Source organism: Nothobranchius furzeri, chromosome 9 (genome assembly GCF_043380555.1).
Source record: "Nothobranchius furzeri strain GRZ-AD chromosome 9, NfurGRZ-RIMD1, whole genome shotgun sequence".
NCBI classification, from domain to species: Eukaryota; Metazoa; Chordata; class Actinopteri; order Cyprinodontiformes; family Nothobranchiidae; genus Nothobranchius; species Nothobranchius furzeri.
In genome coordinates this window covers 10,582,436-10,597,332 of record NC_091749.1, presented here as the reverse complement: position 1 = coordinate 10,597,332, position 14,897 = coordinate 10,582,436, and the positions used below count along the sequence as shown (strand labels likewise).

Genomic DNA, 14,897 nt, shown 5'->3' with positions numbered 1-14,897 from the left:
TGTCTCTTCATTGAACTGAAACACAGACCCACGGATATTATCGACAGTTTATCGATGAAAACAACCTTTGAGTCTTCTTAAAACTATAAAATTTGGTTATTAATTTATTAAAATTTATATCTCAAATTAATATGTAGAATGGTTCCTCTTTCATAAAAGAGCATAAACCATTACACTACATCTGCATCCAAGTCACAGCCATCTACTTCTGGTCCATGGGTCCCCTACAGTCAAAACAATGATTTAGAGTCTATGGAGCAATAAAACTTGTTTTATGATCCAGTGTGATATGTGCCATGGATTTCAAATTTAAAGGGGCATTATGGAAGTTTGACAGCCAAAACATGTATAGAAATAATACATTTCTTCTTCATACATTCTCCAGCAATGCCCTGGTCCTGTAGAATGAGCCCTGGCATTTTTACTGTGATTGCCTGTTTTTCTGCAAAATCACAGAAAAAGAGAGATGCTCGGGTCGAGCAGGCTGCTTCATGCGCGTTCACGCTCAGGCATCGCCCGTAGCATTTGCTATCAGTAGCTTTAGCAGCAGAGAGAGAGGCAGTGCCAACTCAGTGACTTTGTCGCTGTTCCTAACACCTAGTGACAAAGCTAGCTACATTTCTGAGGACCCTTAGCTACTTTCTGTAGAACTTTCGTCTAGATATTTCCTGCAAATTAGCAACAAAATAGCCACTTTCGCTCCGAACCGTTCTTTGAAAGTTGTTTCAGCTGTCATCAAGGATATAAAAGTTACTGATACAAAGACGTCACTGGCGCTTTAGCTCACCTAGTAAAATGTCGGACTCTCGTGCAGAAGACCTGGGTTCAATTCTAGATGTGAACACAGTTTATTTAGAGTTTCTTATTTACATTAATGGTATTTTTTTTACAGTAAGATGCCCAAATTTTTATTTGAGACTCGCCGAATGGCATTGAATTCACAGATAAAAAAGATGTGGGTTCAACTTTCATTTTGGAACAATTTTTCAAGCAACGGAAGGGAATCATCTGAGCATGCAGGACTGACCCATCTTAAACCTTTGTCGGCTGTGCTGAAGAGAAAGGTACATAACCAGATTATTTAATTAAGTAGCTGCGCGTTCTCCTGTCCTCTGTCCTCCGGGACACACACACACACACACACACACACACACACACACACACACACACACACGGGACTGTCTCAGCTGTTATTTTTGTTAAGGAGTGTGCACGTACAGCATGCACGCCTCGTGCATGAACCCACTATTGAAGCTGCCATTACGCTTTTGGCCTGAGGGGGCAATCGCGAGCCTAAAAATTCAAAACTCCGTAAAGTCCCTTTAATGTCAGTGAATTTTAAAGACACATTTTTATTCATTTAAATGGAAGTATAACAGATATGATTCAGGGCGTAAGGCACAGCAGGTCAGAAAATTTGTTTCAGAGCCCCATTCATTCACTTCCACTCATTTTTGTTCAGGGCACCCATGAGCTGACCTCAAGGGGAGGAGACTGGCTCCATATGGAATGAAGAGAATGAGCTTCAGCTGGACAGCTGCGTTTATAATGAGACGACATCTTTGTCAGGAGGGATACAACCCATCCTCTTCAACAGTAATGCATGTGGCATTGGTCTATGAACAGTCAGATGTGGAAACATCCATGTTTACCATTTGAGAATACCCTTAATTTTTTTTGTGCCTCTGGACATAATGACAATAAAGACTATTACCGTAATTTCCGGACTATAGAGCACACCTCAATATAAGCCGCACCGGGCTAAAAGCCGCAGATATCTACTGAATTGAAAACATAGTTTAACTGAACATAACTGAACAAACAAAGCGGAAAAGTTATTGATTCGTTTATTCATCGTCCTCCTGCGCACTGAAACCATTGAAGTCATCTTCTTCAGTGTCGGACTTGAACAGCCTCAGAAGAGCTTAGTCACATACCTTTTCTGTGGCGATGTTAGTGTCGCTCTCCGTGTTGCTGTCATCATCCCGGGGTGAAGCTGGGAAAACACGCAGCGCCGTTTTACTGTGAAAAAAATCATCCTGGGTGCTTTCCGTAGCACTCCTTTAACCATTCCTTCATTAGACTTTCTAGCATACATCCTTTCTGGTTGACTAAAGCCGCACCTCATTATAAGCCGCATGGTTCAAAGCGTGGGAAAAAGTAGCGGCTTATAGTCCGGAAAATACGATATATTCTATTTAAAGAGCCTTGATGCTGTTATGTGAACTGCATTTAGATTTAGTCCTATTGTTGAGGATGAATTAAAAAAAACAATCACATAGGTTTGGATAACAATTAAAACTCTTATAAAATCTGAACCATTAATTTAACCTAGCTCATTTTTACATATTTTAACATTTGTTATTAATTTTGTTTGTCGTGGTTATTATGATTGCTTGTTGGCACCTATGAAATATGTCTCATGCATATACAGATTTAAGAGTTTTCCTTTGAACTGATTTAATGTCCAGATTATTTTACAGGTCAAACATGGCGGCCTTAAACAAGATAAACTGTCAGACAAATGTCTAGCTCCATCAGAATGATCACAGCTGACTGCTGATCGGATTGCTGCAGCTGCAGGATCACACCTTACATACCTTTCTGTCTGAAACACTTCCCACATTGCTGACAGATGTGAGGCTTTTCTCCCGTGTGGAGCTTCATGTGGTTCCTCAGGGAATTCGAATTGGCCAGCAACTTGGAGCAGACTGAACACTGCACCTGGGAGACCAAACAAAAAACAAGTTGCAGCAAGCATCTCTGATGACTTTAAAGGGGCCATATCAAAGAAAAGCCACTTTTAGGAGCTTTTGATCATGTGATATTGCTATTTCCTCATGAAACCCATTTTTGCCTACATTCATGTATTTTCCTGTCTCATGTGCAAGTTAAGACCTGCAGACATGAGGATGGAAACTGAGTGTGTCATCCTCCCCATGAATCTAGTCTCAGATCTGAAACCTGTCTCCCCTGGAAGTAGACCACTAATGCCCAGATTTTCAGAGTTGCGAGTATAGAGCGATTCATTTCATGCCGTGGTTGAGAATGTTTTAGTCTGAAAGTCATTAAAAAATCTGCACCAGTACCAGAGTGGATATTCTGACAAATTATCTCTGTGTTGGGGACAAAACGCCGCTGTGAAAACCATGTGTCCTGTCCATAAAGACACACCTAATGGCCAGCAAATTTACTTACATTTTAGTTTCATTGATTGTTATCTGCAAAATACTTGTTGTGTCTCCAAAGATCTTTGAATTTGGTCATTTCAAAGCAGTATTTTATTTGACACTCCGACTCACTTCATATGGACTCACATTGGCTAAACAAACAAAGAAAAAACAGTGGAAAAAGAGTGGAAAACATAATACTGGCAAGTGTAGCTAAAGATAGAAGAAAAAAGTTACTGCCGGGATCAGGAGGCGCGCCTGCGCTAAACTATATGCCAGCCCGTCACTCTAACCGCTGGTCCACTGAGTCTGTTACAAAACATGTCGTCTAACACATATCCTGAGCTGGCCATTACATGCATCTTTGTAGACAGGACGAATGGAACGAGACCAGAACAGGTTCAGGGGGAGAAGAAATGCCAGATGACGCAAATGGGTTACATTCTGCTGCATGTAGGAAAAATCGTAACATCAGTCAAATGCAGCCGAGACAGGAAAATGCATGAATGAAGTCAAAAAAGGGTTTAGGGGTATTTATCATGAGGAAATGACAATAGAAGATGGTGAAAAGCTCCAAAAAGTGGATTTTCCATAATATGGCCCCTTTAATAAAGCTGGTATGATTTGAAATGACCTTTGGAGACTGTGTGTAGCTCATCTTGCTGCAGTGGAGGCGGCGATGAACGCGCAGGGAAGGACGTCGTGCATAAGACTTGCCACAGTTCTCACAGGTGTAAGGCTTCTCTCCGGTGCGCAGGACCATGTGCTCCTGCAGGTCCCGCCTCAGACAGTAGGTTTTCTCACAGTTGGGACAGGAAAATGGACGCTCACCGCGGTGACTCATCTGGAAGCAAATCCTCTATTATTTTAAGTAATATGGATCAGCCCCACTGCTGTGAGTGTTGATTCTTCTTTGGTTTCCTGCTGGAGCTTTTTAACAAGGGAGAGGTCAATCTTTTCAGTACACCAGTGCTCTGGTTCTGAGTCTGGTTTGTGTTAAAATCTTTCCTTTCATTTCAGTAACAAGCAACACTGGCCTAGAGGGCTGTCAAATAAGATGATGGAAGATCTGAGTAATAAAATCCACATTTTCATCATTTTTTAAGAATCCTGACTATAAAGGACTTTTCACTCAGGATTTCTCACATGGAAATCCACGTTATAGATCTTTTTAATGTTGAAAATCTAATGACGTTTGACCAGAAATTATTAAAATAAAAGAAGTTAAAAATGACATTTAAAACAATAATGAATCACATAATATTAAAATAAATCTGGCAATTATCTGTAACTGAAGTGGAAATGTGTCGTCTTCTACAATGCCAGAACTATTTCTAAGGTTCTCTAGGGAGGTTTAGGCCTTGATACTGGGAGCGACCTGGGAGGGGGAATTGGAATTAAGATTCCAAGTAGGTAAGGTGTTTGGGAAAATGCTAAATCCGTAATCTGTCAATAATCTGGGGCATCACAACCTAACCCTTACGTAAGAGTGAATTTATCATCAGACCATTTCTAAAAGTTTAAACCGGTCTCTTCACGTTGCATCTAAAGAACTGATACCTTTACAAAGATAATGGGCAGTTTTTCTCCTGTCTCCTTTATTAACTGTACTAATCACAGGAATCTGGTTAACGTTCTGACATTTTGGGCCTCATCATACTTTCTGGTAAGTGCAGATTAATAATGGAGCATCTAGTCTAGCATGACAGAAAACCTGATGTCTTATTTATGTCTACACTATAGCATGAGGATATCACCTGAGCAGCGGCTTGTCTGATTTCTGACTACTGAACTCTGCTCTTTGTTCATTTGTTTCATGCTTCTCCTTTATGTTGTTCTTTGAAAATAGCAAATAAAAATATTTTTAAACTCTTGGGGAAAGAAAAGAAATGACATCTCTGAGATTTTACAGCGTTCCAGTTAATACATCAGCCTTCAGCTTGATCTCGTAACATCTCTGTGTCATCACTTCAAAGACATTACCTGAGCCACTGAAAAAATACAAAAGTTTGGAAGCTGGGGCTTTTTTTTTTTTGGGATTAAATCAATTTTCCAAACCCATATGGGGCCCAAGTTGTTTGACATGACTCTGACCAGAACATCCATGTTAAAGTTAAATGAGAGGAGAGAAAATCAATATAAAAATACATGTTTTACTAATCCACAGAACCACCACTCCCTGTACCTGATGGGCTTTGAAGCTTTCTGCTGAGGTGTAGTGTTTCCCACAGGCCTGGCAGGTGAATGGTTTCTCATGAGTGTGGCTAAACTGATGTTTCTTCAAGTGACCAATCTGGAAGAACTTTTTACCACAGCTGGAACAGCTGTACCGCCTCTCTCGGACCTCCGGTTGCAACTCAGAGACCTTCTCAGCAGGACAAGCTGTGACAACGGACTCAGGGTGTGATGGAGAGACATCTAGGCCTTCAGCTGAGTCTTTGCTCTGCTCTTCATTCTGTTTGGGTGAGTCAGATCCAGCAGGGGGGTGTCGAGTTCTGCTGGACAGACTGTGAACTCGTCGGGGTTTAGCAGCTAGACGAGAGCTGCAGCGGACAGAAAGAGATGCGGGGAGTGAGTCGTCTGTGTCTTTGTCTGAAGGGACAGCGTTTGAGTGTCCAACATCTGCTGTGTCTGAAGGAATGTCTTGCTGGATGTCACACTCAGGACTCTGGTTGGATTGGATGATTTTAATTCTCCTCTTCCTCCCAAGTGTGATTGGGTGGCTCCTCCTCAGGCAGCTGTGTTCCTCCTCCTCATCCTGACTTTTCAACTCTTTCTTCTTTGGTCCTTCTTTTGTCTTTTTGGTTATTACAGCCTCGGCCTCTTTAATTTCATCCATGCTTTCCGCTGTCCAATAAAAACATAAAAACTCTCTAGGTTATGATGAAATAAAACACATATTTCCACCTCCTAAAATGCAAAATGTTTTTTTAAATGCATTTCTTGTGTGTAGGATTTGGAAATCGCCTCTTTACCTTCCTGATCATGAATTTGGTGTGCCACAGGGTTCTATCCTTGGTCCTTAGTCATGTCTTTGTAACCAGAAATTAAACGGTCTGTTTTAGTCAACCTCACCTCCAGCGGCCTGAGCTCCATCCATTCATAACGTAACCTACAATGCATCACTGGCCACAATGACACAACGAATGAGAAGAAAGTGTCCTTGGAAACAGAACTGGCACTACGCCCTCTCCGATAAAACGGCAGCTTTCCTTACATTTGTTTTTTCTCTTCTTTTAAACATTTTTGTAATAATTTATTTTTTATCATTTTATACTTTTATTTTTTGGGTACATTCGTTTTTTTGTTTTTGTGAAGCACCTCGTGATTTTTATCTTGAGAGGCGCTATATAAAAGATTGTTTTCTTTCTATGTGAGAATGTTCAAAAATAGTCATTTTGGCAAAAATGAATAAAAGAAAATACTATATTGTGATACAGATTTAGGCCACATGGCCTATTCCTACCCAAATGAAAAATAAACCCAGCTTTAATCATTTCATGAGAAAATAACAATACCACATGGTAAAAAGCTCCAAAAAGTGGATTTTCAATGATATGGCCACTCTAAATTGTTTAATCAGAATAAGAATAAAATAATTATTTAATGATTAAGCTCACACTAAGTTATTTTGGTCACATTTACTTATTTTTAGGTGGTGGTAACGTAATGGGGTGTGCAAAAGCACAATGGCCCCAAGCACATGAAACACGACTGGATAACACAGGCTGACTTAAGCTTCCGGAATGGCCATAAACTTTAGAAAGTTTGGAAACTTTGCTAAAAAGACATGTTTGTGCCAAGAAACCACAAGTTAAATTAACGCTACTGATTCTGCCAAGAAGAGCGGTCAAATAGCCGCCAGAGTAATTAAAAATATTTAACTTTTGATTTTGGTTTCTTTGAATTTTGTCATACACTCCCCACAACATTAACAGGCCGCAACATGTGAGTAAACATTGACTACACTTGTATGTCCATGCTTTAGTGCTTTTATTAATGGCCATTTGTAATAAAACAGTCCACCTGATGTTAGGATTCTATTCCCTGATAATTTGGCTCTTATCAAATCAAATCTTGAAACATTTTTCATTGTTATTTAGGCAAAGTGCTAGTGAATATTCCTATTACAGCCCACGCTGTTTCTTCCTTTAATGTGATTTGATCAGGGTTTGATGAAGGTCTCTGTATTTGCGTAATCTTGCCATTGTACTTAAATATAGAACTCATTGAGATGATTTGAGGCTACAAAAAATAATATTTGAATTTACTTAAATTGAAAACCAGTTATTAAATAAATGTGAGGCTTGAGCCAGATTAATATCCAACACACACAATAAATGAAGGAGGTTCATTCTGTATTCACTTTATCATTCTTTATTTAATTGGCCTTGTTTCCTCATTACCCCATCAGGTTGGTTTGTTTCACTTCTGGTTCATAACATACGCACACGTCCCTTTATACTTTAGTTGTTTTTTCCAGATTAACAATTTGAGCATTCTCAGTTTCATATCTTCTTTTGGTTCTTCTGTCTTTTCTTTTGATCCATTTCAAGGTCTCTTTTATCACACGGTCATTATACGTTCTAGCCAAAATACGGCTTTTCTTTTGTCCCTTTAAATAAAACAATAACAATGTCACTTCCCTGCAGGGATCAAGCGCCTATCTTATTTTCTTTAATTTAGTGTTTATAATTGTTTTTGAGATGCATTTAAGATTTATAGGCTCAATCTGTTTGAATCAGTACACTAAAAGAGCAGGAGTTTAATAAGATATCCACAGTCTGTAGCTTCTGGGTATTTTCTGCATGCGTTCCATCCCTCACCGCACATAAAGCTCCACCAAGTAGGAACAACAAAGGTCTGGATGAGCTGGGCTGTCATATTCCTACTTAACCACTGTGCTGCAATGATTTTATGCTCTTGCTTGGTTTTTCATTTACTTGATGAAGAAACTGTTTCTCCTCAGAGTCTTCTCCATCTTTTCCATCTTGGTTTAGTTTTATTTTCTGCTGACTGGAGTTTTTGCTCACAAAGCTTCAAACAAGTGATTTTAAAATATGCTGATGTGGAAATGTATTTTATCAAACAGATCAGTGACTCATCTGCTCTGAACATTGTTCAATAACTCTTTATCTTCCTTAAGTAAGACTCTAATTACAACCTTTGTGGTAAACAAGAGTTTTTCAGGGTTCCAGGGGTGACAGTGAGGTAAATGTCCCTCTAGCTCCTCCACATGGACAGCAGGAAACAACATGAAATGGACTGAAGCAATCTAACTGTCTACTTGGCTGTAAATGTTTATATTAACACCTTCTGATGTTGATGTGATTAAACGTTTTTAGCACAGTTTGAGTCTTTTCATCAGTGAGAATGAGAATCACACAGGAACATACCCAAATAGACATTTTTATTTAATTTATATGAAACAAAAATGTAAACAGTTTTAAAACAATTGAACAAAAAAAGATTAGGCATTATACAAAGTATTTGTTGCAATTAACCCCATTTCTAGTTACACAGTAAAACAAACCAAAAATCCTCACTGACGTTTACTAAAAGCAGACTTTTAAGAATCATTTATACGACTTGACTAAAGAAAGAGTGACCACAATCAACTAAAAGTTATTTTTAAGACCAGCCAACCCATGGGTACTCAATTATGGGCCTCGAGGGCCCGTATCCAGCACGTTTTAGATTTCTCTAGTCCAACACACTAGATTCAGTGGTTGAATCGCCTGTGCAGCAGTTCGTCAGGCTCTGTGGAAGCCTGTTAATTACCTGCTGATTGAAATCAGGTGTGTTGAAGCAGAGTTAAAATCAAAACGTGCTGGATACCGGCCCTCGAGGCCCTCACCCTTAAATCCAAAGACTCTGACGCTTTAAGTGAACATATGAGAATCTTTTTATGTCTAATGATTTCGTGTGCCTTTTCTAGCCTGGCAAGCCATCAAAAAGTTTGCTTCTGCTACTGTCCGTCTAGATTTCAAGGCTAGGCCTTTCCAACACAGCAATTCTGGTCTGTGTTGTAAATGTTTAGACACCTCTGACCATATGACGCTACAAAGTGCTATGCATTTGATAAAGAACAGGGGTCTCATTTACAGTGTGGGGAACGTTACTTTAAAAACGTAATAAGTTACTGATTACTTTGTCAAAATGTAACTCAGTTACTCACGGAGTTACAAGATTATAAAAGTAACTCATTACCAAAAAAAAAAATAACTATTTCATTACTTTTTTCATTAAAGAATGCAAGAAAAATGGGTTCCCCTCTTAACTAAACTTAATTAATTTACTATAAATGACTACAATACTGAAATATAAATGACTAATGACTGGAACATAATAAAATGTATTTCCAAATGGTTTTTATAAAACTGAATTATTGAAATTAATTTGTTAAAAGGTCACTGTGTGATATTTAACAAGACCCCAATCAGCTAAAATTTATAACTGCAAATAGAAACACCTGTAAGGTTCCCGAGCCTTTAAATGGTCTCTCAGTCTACTTAAATTACTAAAATAAATGTAATTTTGAACAGTATTCTAAGTTTTCTAGCTTCACATAATTGTGTGTTTTTAGTAGCATTTCTGTTGCTGGCAATCTAATAATGGCTAAATAAATAAAAGTCCTATAAAATGACACTAGAAGAAGCACAAATCTGATGGAGGACCCAAACACAGAAGAGCTGAAGCTGGGTGGTAATGACACACAGGTAGTTCTAATAGCACCTTAGCGCCCATGACGTCTGAGACTGATGTAACCAGTGTTACAGCGGGACGAAAGAAATGAGCAGAAACAGGTTATAGTAGGATGATGTTGGATGATCTAGGATGGTAGAAGATTGTGACGTCTGAGCGGTGAACGGGTGAGCGGACCTTCAGAATGTCTCGCTGTCACGCCAAGAAGATCAAAGCTGCAGGTCCACGCGTGCAGCAGCGAATCTGCGGGCCGTGATGCACTTGGATGAAAACATTCGCCTCTTTAGCTCCCTATCAGCTGATGATGGCTTCAACACACCACGCAGCTGAATTAGTAACGCACACATTTTCTTATCAGCAACAGAAACGGCGTTATGATAAAAGCAGACGGTAACTAATTAGATTATTCATTACTAAAAAAATATATATTTTTTAGTTTGTGTGCAACTTTGGACCTGGTGTAAACAGGGCCAGATTAACACTTTGTTGTACCCTGGGCAACAATATTCAAGGGCCCCATCATCATGACCCGAGGATCACCATAATGTGCTCACATAAAGAATATATTACTGTAATATGCAGTAAATATACTCATTACTTGAATGCATGACATCACGTAACCCGGCCAGAGTTACCTTTGACCCACCTCGTGTGGACTGACCAATGAGGAGAGGGTCTTAACTTGAGGCCCTCTCTTCATTGGTCAGTCTGCATGAGACTGACTCTCAACTGACGTTCAAAGTCGTAGGCAGCGAAGTGTCTCTGTGCAGCGCAAAAGCCCGGGTGAACAGTTTGTTTAATATAGGGTGACCATATTTCCATTTCCAAACAAGAGGACAGGGGATCTGTGCCTATGACATCACACTATGGCAACGCCACACAAACCATGTTGGGACCCATTTTTTGTAAGAACAAAATTAATATCAGATTCTGCCAATAAAAGGGCTCTAAAACAATTCATATGTAGATATTTTGCATATTTATTGCAAAATCTCATTTTTATGCATTTTATCTTGGCCCCCAAAATGTCTTGAAACGGCCCTGGGTGTGTGACTGAGTTTTGAAGGTGATCTGAATTGTGTCAGATGTATAAATATTACATGTGTATAACTTATTGTTTTATACAGGTAAAAACGTGCAGTGGAGATAAATCTACCTACATTTTACTTTTCAACACTTTGTTTTGTTTTCTTGTTTTTATTTAACTATTTTCCTGTCCTGTCTGTCTCTCATCTTCCTACATCGCCTCTAAACTCTCCAGAAAAACTGCTGCCTGGATTCTTACTTTTTCACCTCATCAGTTACTTTTGAGCAGATCAAAGATCTCCTGAACGCAAAGCGGAGTGCGCGTTTCGATGCTGCTTCAGTGAGGTGAAATCACCGCAACACAGGTGATGAGCTCCGCAGTGGCAGAGCGCTTCAAGCACAAATAAGACAGAAAATAGAGAACATGTGCGGACATGAACGATCGTGTGCTAATTATAGTTTTTTGGTTGCGCCACTTTGAGAATGGACCGTGCGCTGGACGCGGCAGCCTGGAGCACTGCACAACAACGATCATCGCTCTGCCGCTCTCTGTGCTCTCTGCTCAAGAGTCCATGAATGATGTAATATCGGTAGACAACTTTTTTCCGGCTCCCCTGGATGTGTAGGATATCCAGCTCCCCCCATAATTCGATCCCTGCTCCTGGATGAAAAGCCGGACATTTTCATCAATACAAGAACCCCCAGTCCGGACGCCCGGGCAGAGAGTGAAAAGTGGACATGTCCGGGGAAAACAGGACGGTCACCCTAGTTTAATATAAAGCGGGAGGTTACAGATAGGCCTACAGTATTTTGCTCGTGCCCTTGATGCCTTGGGCCCTTTAGAGTTTGTGGGCCCTGGGCAATTGCCCAGTTGCCCATATGGTTAATTCGGCCTTGGGTGTAATCGATGGTGATTAGATGCCAAACAATACTTCATAGACAGTGCAGATCTTTCGAGGTGTAAATTGATGAGACAGCGGTCAACAGAAATTTCTCCCCAGTACACCCCGCCACCATAATGCAGGCCAGCACAAACAAAAATATACCAAACAATAGGTGTGCGCTTATATTTATAACCACACCCACGGTGCAACCAATCACTTGAGGTGCAGAGGCACGTGCACGTACCAGCTCATTCACAGAAGGAAAACTACAAAACATGAATGGCTCCTACACAGCATCTGCAGTAATACAGGTGCTGTACCGATCTGTCGTGGTGAAGAGAGAGCTGAGAGACCAGTAAAGCTCTCGATTTACTGGTCGATCTACGTTCCAACACTCACACATGGTTACGGGCTTTGGGTAGTGAACAAAAGAACGAGATTGTGGATACAAGCAGCCGAAATTAGTTTTTTCCGCAGGGTGGCTTAGCTCTCCCTTAGAGATAGGGTGAGAAGCTCAGTTATCAGGGAGGGACTCGGAGTAAATCTGTTGCTCCTCCACATCAAGAAGAGCCAGTTGAGGTGGCTCGGGCATCTGGTTAGGATGTCTCTTGGAAGCATCCCTGGTAACGTTTTTCAGGCACGTCCAAGCAAAGAAGACCTAAAAGAAGACCCAGGACACACTGGAACGCCTTGGGATTCCCCCAGAGGAGCTGGTTCAAGTGCCTGGTGAAAGGGACGTCTGGGCCTCCTTTTGTCCTCGCAACCCAACCCCAGATCAGTGACCGAAAATGAATGAATGAATGAATGAATGAATGGATGGATGGATGGATGGATGGATGGATGGATGGATGGATGGATGGATGGATGGAACAACATTTACTGTACGGTTTTTTAAACTAGCAACAGTCACGGTGATATGGTGTAAAACTACCCCGACATGTATGTGTGTACTGCCCAAGCTGCGGCAAAATACACACCGCTACTTTAAGTCAGACAACTTGTACAAAGCCTTACAGCACATTGCCTTCCACAAAGTTCTCTCTGGATTACTGTAGCCTTGACTGGCCTCTAAACATCCAAAGAAAAACATATACATCAGGTTCTTCACCACTGTGTGGATTAAAAAATATATTTTCATTAGAATGATTGGAAGGTAGATGCTTCTGAAGTCATTTGTGTGCAATAAATAATCCAAATTACGTCTCTGAGCTACCGGTTCTTCACTCCCCTTCACTGAGATGCTGCTCCAGGAAGAACTAGACATAAGCTCATGGATGAAAGGGCTAGCGGCCCTAATGTGCTGCCTCTACAGATTAGGACGGCATCTTCTCTGCCTTGCTTTAAATCTCTTTTGAAAACCCATTATTGTGCTTTGGCTTTTAAAACAACATGAGTCTTTGTTTATGGTTTTTTATGTATTTTATGATGTGTATCATTGTTTGTTTTGTTTTCTAATACAATTTTAATTCTGCAAAGTGCTTTGGTCAGTTTTATGTTATAAGGTGTTATATTCACACACATGTGTTCCATTCACACACTGATGGTGATGAGCTACGATGTAGCCACAGCTGCCCTGGGGTGCACTGACAGAGGCGAGGCTGCCGAGCACAGGCGCCACCAGTCCCTCCGACACAACAGCAGAATTCTCTGCTTGGAGCCGGGATCGAACCTGCAACCTTCCGATTACTGGACAACCTGCTCAACCTGTTGAGCTACTGCTGCCCCCCAAATAAAGTTGGCTTGGCTTAAATAGGACAGAGAGGAGTCTTGCAGCGTCTTAGCCCTTATTTCTGTATTCATCATTTAGCTTCCTGTCCCTTCCTGCTACCGAGATGAAAAATGATGTGATAGCAAACCAAATACAGTTACTGGTTCATATGAAACTGTATGTATGATAAACTCAGCTCCTACCTGTACTTCCATTGGAGCCAACTGGTTTGTCAGAGGTCTGGCCTTTTCCCTCATCGTACAACAGCAGCTCTGTTCCCGGATGGATGTGCTGACACAGACGCAGACACACACCCACACACTCGGCCTCACACACCTCTCCACATGCACAATGCATGGTCACGTTCTGCTGGGCTCGGCAACGTGCCTGACAGGCAAAGCTAAGGGGGGTAAAAACAGCAATGACATACAGAATCTCAACATATCTGATCAGCAGGGAGCTAAGATTGCATTAGAGCAATCTGGGAATGAACCACAGCGGGGCGGGGGGTGGGGGGCAGCGGAGAATATAGAGCCCATAGCGTGTGTGGGGTTGGCTGCATGACAATCAGGATAAACAACCATTTGTTTGGTGAATTTGTGTGACTGCATTTTCTCATTACCCATCAGAGGGAAGTAACAAGATGTTGCTTTTCTTTTCACAGTTTCACTCTGTGGGAGAGAAAACTGGGGCAGTGTTTAATCAGGACACCTAGAAGTACACAGCCTGGAGCAAGAGACAATGTTGTCACAGATGCAACCGTCAAGAAGAAAAAAAAAAAGATAAAAGACAGACAAAATACACCATCAAGCCCACAGGGGGATTGGACCAGTCTGAAGACAACAGAAATAGGAGGAGTTTCTGATTTTAATTAAGACATCAGCTATTAAATGGCAGCTGAACATATTTCACCTTTAACAAAAAAGTCTGGATATTTCAACATGAGTTTCTTTTGTTTTTCATTCACATTTTTAAATAAAAGATTAACAGATTAACAGCATTACAGACAATACAGCTGCTGAAGTTTAGAGGAGAAATGTTACAGGTTGAGACAGCAAAGAGAGTCTGGCAGTTTCCCAGTCTGATAATTACACACCCACAGACTACGATAATAACGTCTGTGAAGAAGTTAAAACACTAAAGGACGTTTTCCCAAGGAAATGGGCTGTACCAGCAGCATACAGGAACTTCTGCATGAATTTAAAAATTATAATTATTCAAAAACGTCACATAACGTGGCTCTGAGACAGAGGCAAAACGTAAAAATAAAAGTCTGATAAGAGTGTTGTCGACAAGTATGGGTTAGACTGTAAAAATCTTTTTTTTTCTTTATCTTACTCTCTTTATGCCACTAACTTCACATAATGAGTTTATCGCCTTTTAGGAATCAACTCACACAAACAC

General features: G+C 40.6%; 1 protein-coding gene across 2 annotated transcripts in view; it reads right to left on the bottom strand.

Moving 5' to 3' along the window:
* The window catches only part of LOC129155140 (zinc finger protein 408), a 63,465-nt gene that overhangs the window by 45,674 nt on the left and 2,894 nt on the right, over positions 1-14,897 (bottom strand). For both annotated transcript variants that reach the window (XM_070554682.1, XM_070554683.1), the window contains exons 4-7: positions 13,697-13,893; positions 5,356-6,017; positions 3,805-4,014; positions 2,601-2,724 (exon numbers count right to left, since the gene is read on the bottom strand). In XM_070554682.1, the coding sequence (XP_070410783.1) occupies positions 2,601-2,724; positions 3,805-4,014; positions 5,356-6,017; positions 13,697-13,893 (1,193 nt within the window). The remainder of the gene's footprint in view (positions 1-2,600; positions 2,725-3,804; positions 4,015-5,355; positions 6,018-13,696; positions 13,894-14,897) is intronic.